General features: G+C 36.5%; 1 protein-coding gene across 1 annotated transcript in view; it reads right to left on the reverse strand.

Moving 5' to 3' along the window:
- Window positions 1-5,920: 5,920 nt before the first annotated feature.
- LOC139946033 (uncharacterized) overlaps window positions 5,921-13,570 on the reverse strand; it is a 42,467-nt gene continuing 34,817 nt past the window's right edge. The window contains exons 12-17 of the mRNA XM_071943616.1: window positions 13,004-13,204; window positions 11,912-12,118; window positions 10,754-10,956; window positions 9,394-9,588; window positions 8,212-8,365; window positions 5,921-6,344 (exon numbers count right to left, since the gene is read on the reverse strand). Of these exons, the coding sequence (XP_071799717.1) occupies window positions 6,250-6,344; window positions 8,212-8,365; window positions 9,394-9,588; window positions 10,754-10,956; window positions 11,912-12,118; window positions 13,004-13,204 (1,055 nt within the window). The 3' untranslated portion in view covers window positions 5,921-6,249. The remainder of the gene's footprint in view (window positions 6,345-8,211; window positions 8,366-9,393; window positions 9,589-10,753; window positions 10,957-11,911; window positions 12,119-13,003; window positions 13,205-13,570) is intronic.

A 13,570-nucleotide genomic window follows, 5' to 3' on the forward strand; every position in this document is an offset into this window, starting at 1 on the left:
ACTTACAGAGTTTGATTGTACTATGCTTGTCTTTTGTGGTGTGTTGTGGTCAAGTGGTAAAGAGCACCAAGTTAAGTTCTGGTTGCAAAGTCATGAGGGTGGGTTTGAATCTTGGTCATGACAATTGTATCCGCGAGCAAGACACTAAACTACGTTTCTATTCACCCACGGGTAATGGGCCCATCCAGTAGGCTCCGCCCACGACGCACCTGTGAGCAAGAACACGTGGTGCTCTCCAATGCCTTTCTGCACAACTCTGCCGCGCGCGCCAAGATACGTGCTGGCATGTCTGACCTTAGTGTCGGGCCTTTGTTGCATTGTGATTGGTCAATACGCATTGGGGCGGAGCTTAGTGAATCGGTCTATTGGTACCTGCTAGGGCAGAGATGATTCTTGTAATTGATTTAGCTGATTGATTGATTGAAGTGCTACATATTTGGCAGCACAGGCTGTACACTCGTCAAGGAGAGTGACCAGGGGTAATAATGTACGAGCGCCATGAGGGTCACTGAGTGATGGATCCTGGGCAACTATTATTACACAGAACAGCTATATTGAGGAGTTTCGTATTATGATGCTTTGTGTTTCACAGATGGCTATTGTGCACGTTGGTTACATTGTGTACTATTCGATACAATACAGTACGTAATTATAAACACACAAAACACTGATAATTTGTTTTATTTTATAGTTTATTTTCTATGAATAAGGTGCAGTAATAACATATACTGAGTTGATCAAACATTAGACGGTTCATTTAACACAACAAATTCACTGGAAACTCTCTGTGCTGTTTTCTCTAAGGATTGGTCCATACTTTTACATTACACTTCTTCATTGAATTCAACACTTGTATTTCTTTCTTTCTTTATTTATTTGTTTGTTTGTTTGGTTGTTTGTTTGTTTGTTTGTTTAGACGAGGTTCCCAACAAGGGAAGTGTGCAAAGCTCCTATGAGGGCAACAGCCAACCTCTTTCATACAAACTCTGTTTTTTATTATCATCTATGATTACGAATTGCACAAATCAATAAATTGTGATTCAGTAACTAGACTACAATACTTATTATAGTCATTTAAAAACCAGCTGTCAGTTTGGTCGGATTCGAACCCATAACCTTTTGATTGCAATACCTATAGTCTAACCGCTTGGCCATAAAATAAAGTTATTAGTTTGCTTTTTACCATAAATTTTATCACTATAGTGGTAAAATTTATGGTGAAAAGCAAACTAGTAACTTTATTTTACTAGTATTGAAACTAGATGTCAAACATGCATTTTAAGACATGTACCCAATTTCAATAAGCATGTAAGCACAGAAGCTTGCTAAGCACAGCAAACTGTTGCTTACCATAAATAGGTTACCAGCCGAAATACCATACATTTATCATTAATTTGAGCGGTACCTAACTAATTTCTTGCTTAGCAAAGGAATTTGCGTAAGCTCAAAGCTTAAAGCTCAAGCTGGTGTTTCAAAATGGGCCATAATGGTATGTTGAACAATACCAGTCAACTCTCGTTATAAAAAGGTCGATGGGACCGGGCAAATTACATCTTTATAACAGGAATGTTGTTGTAAAAGGACAGCAAAAGAAAGAAACGCAAAGAGAAATTGAAATTTGGGATTTCAGAATTTGCTCTTTATAAGCAGAACCTCTTTAAAAAAGTGCTCTTTATAACTAGAGTCGACTGTATTGAGTTTTTGTCCAGTAGACTGGAGTGACACCTAAATCGGTTTATCCCAGGTAGAAATTCCAGTTGAACCTAGTTAAACTGTGTTTCACTGGAACTAGTTGAAACCCGTTGATAAACTAGTTAAACACAGTTAAAACCAGTTGGTTTAATATGGAAAAGGGACAGAAACCAACTGGTTTATAATTTCAACCTAGTTGAACACAGTTAAACCTAGTCCAAACCAGTTGGTTAAATGGAAAATGGACGAGTTTGGTCACTATCCAGTTGAACCAGTTGACCCCAGTTAACTTAGGTTCAACTGGAATTTTGACCTGGGATTTGACAAGGCAGAACAAAGGAGTAGAATAGTTCTGAGATTTACCCAGGATATTCCTCCCATTCTATAAACAAAGGTACTTACTAATAGTTTATTATCTGCCTGATGCATATAAAGTGACACAACAAGCATTATATTAAGTGACATGGGTAGGCCTACCACCTGAGTAGTGATCACATGTCAGTTACCCTAGCCCTGGGCCAACTTCATAGAGACACTTATAAGCACAAAATATTGCTTCAATAATTGTCTGCTAAGCAGAAATGAGCAGCATACCAGTCATAAATTGTACTTGTGACATGGTAGATTGGCTGGTAACCTTATTCTGGTAAGCAAAATTTTGTTATGCTTGGCTGTTTGTGTGCTTATAAGCAACTTTATGAAATTGGCCCCTGATAATAGGCGACTCGTCCCAGAGTCTTCTGATGAAATTTTTTGTTATGGGTTGGTAGTGTAGAAGCTTATGGGTGCTTTTGTTTAGCTTCCCTGGGTCGACCCCAGTCTGCCCCGGTACGTTCGAATAGCTTTGATCGGGCTCACCCGGGTCAGCCCCCAGTGCCCTGCTTGTGGAGTGGGTCACTTGGGGGTGACCTGAGGTGCATGCCATCACCACCAGAGGGCGAGTGTGATCGTTCGATTAGCTCTTGTCAGGGGCTCACCCGAGTGAGCACTGCGGGGGCGACCCAGGGAAGCTTATAGAACGCACCCTATCATAAAAGGGAACAGTACCCAGGTCGAAATTCCAGTTGAACCTAGTTAAACTGGGTTTAACTGGAACTACTTGAAACCAGTTGATAAACTAGTTAAACACAGTTAAAACCAGTTGGTTTAATATGGAAAATGGACAGAGACCAACTGGTTTATAATTTCAACCTAGTTGAACACAGTTAAACCTAGTCCAAACCAGTTGGTTAATATGGAAAATGGACGAGTTTGATCACTATCCAGTTGAACTAGGTTCAACTGGAATTTTGACCTGGGTAGGGCCTTATAATCCAGCTCTGAAAACAATCAGAGCATACTGGTCGTAATGTTGAGTCGGTAACCACTGGTTCTCTTCAGAACCCCAACACTACTCAAAAGAGATAGTGGAATGGTGCTACCACACAAACCTCTCAATAGTCATAATACTCACATGCAAAGTTTCAAATCCTACTTGCAATTAAATATAACTGATATATGCATCTCTGTTATTATAACACCATTCATTTTGTATTGTCATCCCGACTTCTTGAGCCTGCTCAATTCAGAACATTTACAATAGTTCTTTACTTTTTATCAGTAAAAAGTTATTCAAAACAAGTTCCATAAAAAAAAAACTAGTTGAAAAAAAGCTGGTCCAAAATATACAATATAACGATCTCAGTCAAACAGAAACTACAGATTTGTTTAAAAAATAAAAAATGAGGTGTCTTTCGCCAACCGAATATACAAATATATACTACTTCAAGGCACTGGACACTCTTGGTAATTACTCAAAATAATTGTTGGCGTAAAAACTTACTTGGTAATGAGCAGCGGAGATATAATAGTATAAAACATTGTGAGAAACGGCTCCCCCTGAAGAAACGTGTTTTGGGGAAAAGGGCAATTTCTCAATCAAAATATTTGATTTTGATCGAAGACTTGAGGCCTGAAGCACTTTTAGGTATCTGAAAACACACAAATTTGTGCAACAAGGGTGTTTTTTCTTTCATTATTTGTTTGATCAACTTCGATGATCAATTGAGCCAAAATTTTCAACGCTTGGTTATTTTATGCATTTTGTTGGGATACACCAAGTGAGGATACTGGTCTTTAACAATCACCAAAAAATGTCCAGTGCCTTTAAAGGAACAATCTTGCACTTTATCTTTGAAATACTGACTTATCAGTTATCAACGATTCTAAAACCAATTGTCTTTCTCACAATACTTTAAACAATGACAAATCAACACATTTAAGGAGACATTCAAACCATAACGAGTTATTCTTCACCAAACTATACATCTAAAAATGTAGCTAATAACATATATATATTTACTTTAAAATATTTTCAAATTGACTAAAATGAGTTACATCACTTAAAGGAACATTACAGAAAAGGTTTTTGCTAACAAAACAGTCGCTGGCAGTGTTAGCTTTTTATGTAATCCACCATGTACATAAACTGACAATTCTGTAGAAGCGTGAGATCGATCGCGGCCATCTTGGTCATGAGAGAATAGTACACATTGTGCACAACATCTATGTTAAAACAAAGGAACAAAACGCTCACTGAGGGATAAACTCCAAAGGGAAATTTACTTTTTATTTTTTTCTCATCAAATATGACATTTCAGACAGAAATATTTCAAGGCATGTTTTCTACACCATGTACATTTTATGTAAATCTGTGATCTTAGACAATTATTGTTTTTCTTCTCACCAATTCTGTAATGTTCCTTTAACAAATGGTGGTATTACCTCTAACACACAATAACAATATTAAATCATAAAGATCAATGCAGTGACCATCTAAACTAGAAACATCAAACACAGGGCCCAATTTCATAAAGCCTGTAATAAGCACAAAAACTTGCTAAGCACAAAAAAGTATCGCTTAGCAGAAACATTTACCAGCTCAAAATACATAACGTTTGCATTGTTGTGGCTGGTGCCATACTAAATATCTGCTAAGCAAAGAAATGTGTCAAGCAGTACCTTCTGCTTAACAGCTTAATGAAATTGGGTCCAGCTCTCTTTTCATATTCACATTGTTTGTTTACTTTAACATATAAAACTACTTGTATCAGATATACTTTTTATGTGCAAATAAAAATAAAATGTCAAGATACATAAATATCTGCCAAGATTTGAGCTTCAGTGACAGTCCATTGCATGAAAGCAACTCCTCTTACTGTAGTGGAATACTTGGTAACGAACATAACATCACATTTTTTCTTCATAAAATCCTAAATCTGCACGGAATCTCCAATCTGATTTCCGATTTTTGTTGTTGTTAACTTCTAGAAAATTGTGATTAAAGGATACGTTGCCTTGGATCGGTCGAGTTGGTCTTTGAAAAGCGTTTGTAACCGTGTGTTATAAAATGCATGATTAGAAAGATATTTTAAAAGTAGAATATAATGATCCACACAAGTAGCGCTCGAAATTGCGTGGTTGTCTTTTTACCTCGTTGATATGCATGGTCAGCCTTTAATTTTTGACTCCCATAAATGGCCGACCGTGTTAGTTCGCAAAGTAAAAGGAACACCACGCAATTTCGAGGCAAATTTGTGTGGATCTTTGTATACTACTTTTAAAACATCTTTCTAACCATATGCATTTTATAACAAACGCTTTTCGAAGACCAACTCGACCGATCCAAGGCAACGTGTTCCTTTCAGTAACAGTCATCATTGCATAAAAGCAACTCCTTTACTGTTTTGGAATACTTGGTAACAAAAATAACATCACATTTTTTCTTCATACAATTCTAAATCTGCACGAATTCTCAAAACAGATGGGTCACTTTGAGAGAAGTGCAACTTATAGAGTCAGGCATGGTACTCTTCTTACTTAAGTCTGATTTCCGATTTTTTGTTGTTGTTAACTTCTAGAAAATTGTGATTAAAGGAACACGTTTCCTTGGATCGGTTGAGTTGGTCTTTGAAAAGCGTTTGTAACCGTGTGTTATAAAATGCATATGATTAGAAAGATATTTTAAAAGTAGAATATAATGATCCACACAAGTATCACTCAAAATTGCGTGGTTTTCCTTTTACCTCATTGACATACACGGTTGGCCATTTATGGGAGTCAATTTTTGTACACCCATAAATGGCCGAATGTGTTAGTTCGCAAAGTAAAAGGAAAACCATGCAATTTCGAGGCAAATTTGTGTGGATCTTTGTATTCTACTTTTAAAACATCTTTCTAACCATGCATTTTATAACAAACGGTTACAAACGCTTTTTGAAGACCAAATCGACCGATCCAAGGCAACGTATTCCTTTAAATAGCATGAAACAAAGTCTCTAAAAGCCTAAACAATGTGAACATCTAGATCAGCCTTTGTAGTGATAAAATGTTCCTCCGTTTCATTTTACAAGAGTCAAAATATGCCTGTAGAGTACACATTTTTTGTGTCTGATATTAGCAAATAATATCAATATGTCCTCATTTCTCGTTGAAGTCCTTCCCGTTATGCTTGGTCCTATTAATGACAGAGGTTTATTTCACATCTCTGTCCTTGCTGTATGGTCACATTGATGTGTCTTACATGATGTTTAGGAATGCCATGATGAGAGTGCTAAGCAGAGTAGTCCAGCATAATGACATGACACTACCACTGTTACCATCACCAGTAGCAACTGCAGGAGACATAAATAAATCATTGAATTTACTCAAATAATACTAATGTTTTTTTTTTTTTTCTGAATTCAATAAGAGCAGTTTGTGGTAGCGCCATCTCTTTTGAGTATTGTTGGTTCTGCGAGGTTCTGTGGTAAACAACTCAAAGTTTTGATCAGTTTGCTCTGATCATCTTCCTTGGCATTCTCCTCAAGACGAGCATTCTCTCAGCATTGTCCTGAAGACAATCAGAGCATCTGAACGAAACGTTGAGTGGTTAACCACCGGTTCTTTTCAGAACAACCATTATTAAAAAGAGATATGCACATGGTTTCACCGCAAACTTCTCTTAGTTATACCTCCATCATGCAAAGTTTTAAGAAATGTAAGAAATAATTGTAGCCTGTAAAAACAAATTCTAATTTTTCTTAAAAAATGAAAGTTCTCTACCCCACACTATAAAGAAATTTGATTTGATTTAAGTAGTTATGGTAGTCCTTGTTATTGGTAGTCAAGATCAGAAAGCATTTAGTTTTCTTCACAGTTGGCACGATGAGTCTAAATCTTATCTCTACACAAACATGGCAAAAAAAAAACTGTTCAGAAAATTAAAAGAAATATAATTTTGTATCAAGCCTAATGATAATATTGTTGCATTGTATGCAGGTACTTTTTTTATATGAGTTGAAGATGGGTTGGGGGACAAGCGGTGGCATATGCACATGCTTAAGCAAATGTGTCTTGATTTGGAAAATTTAAGTCTAAGCAACTTTGCAGCTCAAACTCCAAATTGTGTTTTACTCTGATAGTAGTGATCAAATTAAAAAAACCTTGGAGTTAGTGTAAACACTAAATGGAATAATAGATTCGTAAAGGTCAATATTGCTACTTGCATTCATAAGCAGTGCACAAAGAAAAATATCAACAATAGTTAAACTAGTCACAACATATTTTCCTTGACGCTTGACTTAGTAGTACAGGGTTCAATGGGGAGTCTACTAGGCAGCCTTATTCTTTGTAAAATCAGAATGAAGTTGCAATATTTCTCAATCCATTGATGTTTTGAATGAGTTAGCAAAATCCTTTCACTGCTGGAATTCAAATATATCATTACTATTATTTGACTCTAAAAAATACCTGACGAACTCCAAGTTCAAATGTAATTTGTCTCGCTCCAATTCTTTTAATGAAACCATTTAGGCCTACCCACAGTTATATAGACAATAGTTTGCCCTATAGCCGGAGGGTAATAGTCCTATAGTTGTTGAATGGTTGATTTGGTTTGCAACAACATCTTTTTTCATTGTACACTAACATACAACCTCCTTTCAGATCTCTCTCTGCGCAGGGTATAAAATTTACACCCGACCATCTGCCAGAGGCCAGTGATTTCAGCACTGGGCCAGTAAGCTCAAGAATCGACAAGTCATGTCGTATATTTTTGTTCAAAATACCGACTTTCAGTCGGTAAAGAACTTTCTGGTTTGAGTATTGAGAACTTGCCCATGAATACAAATGGAATCAATCACTTCAACGGCTTGTATAAATTCAAATATTTTCTTGTGACTGGTCTTGAAAGAAAAATTCTGGTCCTATATAAACATTTTAAGCTACAGGCCCTGTGGTCTTGTTGACTTTCTCCTGCTCCGTATGCCACTATAAATTTGAGAAACGCTTCACTATGGTAATTTTCACTGACACTAATCTAAGACTTTGTTAGGCTCGAAACGAAAGCCTGTTTTAGCTTTTAAGAAAGACTCTGCTAGGGTCGCAATGAAAGTATGTTTAAGCCTTCAAGATAAAAACGTCAGGCTAAAAAAAAAAAAAATTGTAATTAGTATTTGATAAATCAAAATGACCTTGTGAAATCTGAATGTTGAAACGTACCTGTTGAGACGCTACAAGCCTTGATGCAGATTTTATTGGTCACTTTTGGAGTTTGGTCAATGTGGTAGCCCAGAGTCATGGCTGCCTCATCAAATGATCCTCCATTAGTAGGGATCAACATATGTAAGCAATCGTTATCAGTAAATGCTAAATCCTGTTGGCCAATTACAAAGAAAGAATGAGGATTAAAGGCGCCGTACATGTTTGGTAATTGTCAAAGACCAGTCTTCTCACTTGGTGTACCCCATCATAAACATAATTAATAACAAGCCTGTGAAAATTTGGGCTCAATCGGTAATCGAAGTTGCGAGAAAATGATGAAAGAAAAATACCCTTGTTGTTTTGTGTGCTTTCAGATTGGAATAAAAGACTTCTAGCTAGAAGTCTTTTATTATCTTAGTGAGAAATTACCTCTTTCTCAAAAACTACTTTACTTCAGAGGGAGTCGTTTCTTACAATGTTTTATACTATCAACAGTTCTCCAATGCTCGTTACCAAGTCAGTTTTTAAGTTAATATTTGTTTTGAGTAATTACCAAACGTGTACCTTCCCTTTAAGGTTTAATCCCATTATGAGATTTATACATAAAACAACAATTGACCATCAACAAGTAAAAAGTAGCATGTTTGTAAACATCAAATTCACAAAATAGTGTACAGTAAATGCGATGCGATCAAGCAACATCAGTCATTTGTTGACCCTAGTCACTGACCCTGATCATTTAAATTTTGTTGATACGTGTTAAAGAGCATGATCTATGCCTTAATACTGTTAAAAAACCCGTGGGGATACCACCTTTGGGTCAAAAGTTGTAAGAGTAGAAACACCAAAAAAGGTGAGAGAGAAAAACTGAAAAAAGGGGTTTAAAGTCGAGATGTTTATTGAAAATTCATTTGTAAATTTTGTTTTCACTACTTATATTACGTTAACCCCCTTTTTTGATGTTATTCAGGAAGGAAGTTGCCAATATGAAATAGATATATTTTTGTTGAAACGTTCACTATTCTACCATCATTACCTTTAAACCACGTAGAGTAAGTTTGATGTAAATCTGTGGGTGGCTGTGTTTTGTCTCATACAAAAAGTACTCAAATCCCATAAAAGCTAGTGCTTTATATTAAAAAAGAAAGTTTAAATCTTGTATAAAACTTAAGATAAATGTCTTGGCTGTTTTAGACTAACCTGCGTGTCTTTAGTGTCTCTGGCTCGGGTGAATGCAATGGCCATCAAGCCATTATTATATGAAGCAGAAACCTCTTCAAGATTGTTGGTGGTATCAATAACAACAGCACCTTCGCTCTTACCACCGAGGAAACGATCTTCCACGACTACTTCACCATTTGCTTTAACATATGCAATAACAGCATCAGATCCAATCTGTATAGACAAGAAAGTTAAATAGAAAAGCAGTCCTTACAGAGGTTGTACCAAAGTAAGTAGGATTTGAAACTTTGCATGGTGGAGATAAGATATAGAAGAGTTTGCGGTAACACCATGTAATAACAATCTCTAAATGAGTTGGGGTGGTTCTGAAAAGAACCGTTGGGTTAACTCGACGTTTCGATCAGTATGCTCTGATCGTCTTCTGGAGAAATACCAAAGTAATCACTTCTTTACAAAGACACTGGACACGTTTGGTAATTGTCAAAGACCAGTCTTCTCACTTGGTGTATCTCAACATAGGCATAAAATAACAAATCAGTGTAAATGTCGACCCAACTGGTCATCAAAGTTGCAAGAGAAGAAAAAAGAAACCCAAAACACTCTTGTTGCACAAACTAGTGTGCCTTCAGATGCCTGAAAAGACTTTAGGCCTGAAGTCTTTTTCAAACTGAAATATTTTAATAAGAATTACCTTTTTCTCAAAAACTACTTTACTTCAGAGGGAGTCATTTCCAGTGTCCAGTGACTTTTTAAAACAATCCAAATTATTTAGCAGTGTTCCAAATTCATTACACAATGTTTGCAAAAAGGCATTAGTGTCATTACTAATCGCACTTCATTTTTATTTAAAAAAATTAGGACAACAATTAGGGGACTTTCAGGACGCTTGGTGGCAGCAGACTTACCGGGTAAAATCCGTTGTTCTTGCTAATGTGCGCATGCTCAGAACTACGTAAACAATGGACATTTACCTGGTAAGTCTGCTGCCACCTAGCGTTCAAAAGTCTCCTATTGGTGTTCATATTTTTGAATCTTGATTTTTAGCACAAAAAGATATTGCCTAAAAATCAACAGAGAATCTAATAGTATTCTCCATGCTTCAGCTTGAGTACAAACTTGAATAGTTGTTTGTTGATTAATTTCCGCTAAAGTAAACAACAAGAAGTCATAGATCATTGACTTTGAAGAAAATATTACACATATTGAGCTGAGGGCCAAAACCCATAGGGCTTGTATCGATGACTCTAGGCGTCAAAACGAGGAATGAACAGATTTCATTTATTTATTTTCCGATTTTTTTTTTTGCAAAAAGGAAAGAAAAAAGCAATCAAAATAGTTCATTGGATGAACAGAAATCTTTGTAAGTCTTGCGACATACCATTTGACCTAGCTCTGAGAAGCCCACTCCGGTCCATTTATTCTTGGCGGTCTTTGCAGTGATGTCAAATTGAATCTTGTCACTGGGAGCATCGTAAGTCCATGTCATCTTGTAGTTGCATGCATCTCCTTGACAATTCATAGGCTGTGAGTACATCCCAGTACACGGACCATCCATAGGTGGTGGTGGTGCTTCAGGATCAACTGTATAACAAACAAAGTTGGAAAGTATATTTCATTAATTGCTTTGTATTGTTGGAGTTTGCTGTTATTTTCCAATAATTTTTGTATTGATTTATTTTAAAAATGTGGATGCAAATTCAATCATTTGATTGTGATGTTTTTATTAAAACTGCTATGCTCTAAAACTTGTAAAACCCAATTTAAAAGTCTAATGTTGATAATACATTTGGTTCAAAAGTTGTGAAAGTAGAAGCATGCCAGTGAATATTACTGAGAAAAAGGGATGTAAAGTCGATTTGTTCATTCAAAATACATAAGCACAATTGATTTCAGTGCTAATTTGACCCCCTACTGATGTTATTTATAGGAAGGAAGTTGCCAATATAAAATGAAATATTATTGCCGTTTCAGTTTACAAAAAAAATGTTTTCGAAAATTTCACTCCTGTTTGACAACAAAGAGGGCCCAAGAGTTGGAGCTGAAAAGTTGATGTAGTGTTTGCATGGTATACAAAGCTTGTTTGTCCATACTAACCAGGGGGAGAGTCACACTAACAAAAAAGTCTGGAACTTGGATACAATTAGTTCAAAGGTATGTTGAAATGATGGCATTTCTACCTTTTGGTAATCCCTGGGGTTATTGAGTACAATGATCTTTTGGAAACAGTATCAAAAGCACTAGAGAAGTAGACCAAAGAGCAGGATTTCTTTATATGTGGAAAAAAAATATCGTCTGATTTTCTTCACCAGGCCGGCATAAAAAGTCTGAATTCAGATAAAAGTCTGAAGAATCTCATCACTGACTAACATTTCCAACAGTCAAGCTTGATCGCATCACAAATTATTATAATACAGCAATTAAATTAATCAGTAGAAAAAGTCGTCACAAAATTTGATCAAAGCGAAAAAGTGCTATTTCTTTTTCATGTTTTAACATGTAAAAAGTAGTTTTAGTCAAGCCTATACCAGACACTTACCGAAAAAGTCAAAATTAGGGACTTGGCCACGTTGGTCTTGATTTGTACCGTGGTACTTCAACTCAAAACGCTTATAGAAGCGTTGGTCGCCAGTGCATAACTCAATACCGCTAGGTGGGTTATGTACATAATGACCGGTCTCCTGACCTCGAGCAAAGATGACATGCATTGGACCTCTGGAAATACTATGATCCGACATCTCTGTAGCTGTAAAAGCAAATCAAGAAAAAATAATCATTCATAATACTGCACCAACACGATTTTTGTAGTCTCAAAAATAATTTACCAATCTTTATTTATAATTCTTGGTAATAATGCATCAGTTGAACGTGTAGCACAAAAATGCCATACTTTGGGTGTTATTGTCACTGTTACTTGCACAGAATCAAACTGAATGTGGTTTTTATTTAGCTGTAAATGTCAGATGAGTCACCCCCCCCCCCACCATAAACACAATTCAACAACTGAATGACTTTTCTTTAGGCCTGTTGGATCACCAAGAATGAAGAGACATGAATGAATGGTTATGCGTTTTATGCACATGCAACCTCTTATGTCAATAGTAAAGTTATCCTTTCCTGTTAAAGAATCATTCATAAATACCTCAGACAGTTTCACTATTCCTATTGGTGGAGAGCGCGTCACGTGGGTGTGTATAAACCTTTGTTTATGACTGGTAAAAAGTGTTAATTCATGGGCGTGACACGCGACCTTGCACCTGTTCTTATTTCATAGCTGGAGGGGTGTTGTGTTGAAAGAAATCATTTAACAATTATAATTTTTGCATTTGTTTTACTTTTTGACCAAAAAGTGATGATGTTTTTGACCGAAAAGTTATTTATATATGGGAATCAAAGAATCACAGTGTGTTGAATCAGTTTTCAACTAGTGCTTTACACCCGCCGAGGCCTGGTTCTTTAATTTACCTTGACTTCGTCTCGGTAAAATGATCAAGAACCAGGCCTCGTTGGGATTAAACCACTAGTTGAAAACCTCTTTACCACACATTGATTCCCTTATTCTTCCGCCCCCTGTACCTATTCAATTTTTTTCACATCTACAAAATTACAGCGGATTTATACAGCAACTCACATGTAAGTTTTTTGCGAAACACGACGATGGTATGATCTGGGTTCTCTTTCCCTCCTGCCGCAGTAAGATCCTCGGTACCTCCATAGAAGCTGTCATAACGAGGGGTGGAACGATCTCTTGTGTAGTAATCACCAACTCGAGATCTGTCGCCATCGACCATACCGATCACTATATCTACACAGTCCATGGGATGCAGGGAAGCTATAGGGAAAAAATAGTCATACAAAGATATGTTTACTCTAAACATTTAGTAACAAACAACAAAAACACAACAATTTGAAAACGTGTCAGGCTTGGAATTACCGGAGAACCATGGCCTCTGTTGCTCTTGTCTTGGCGCACCTTCAAAAAAATTCACATAGACTTTAAAGACACTGGACACTATTGGTAATTGTCACTATAGCAGTCGTCTCACTTTGTGTATCTCAACATATAGGCATAAAATAACAAACCTGTGAAAGTTTGAGCTCAATTGTTCGTCGAAGTTGCGAGAAAATGATGAAAGAAAAACCACCCTTGTCACACGAAGTTGTGTGCGTTTAAATGGTTGATTTCGTGTCCTCAAGT

The sequence above is a fragment of the Asterias amurensis genome, chromosome 13 (assembly GCF_032118995.1).
Source record: "Asterias amurensis chromosome 13, ASM3211899v1".
NCBI lineage: Eukaryota > Metazoa > Echinodermata > Asteroidea > Forcipulatida > Asteriidae > Asterias > Asterias amurensis.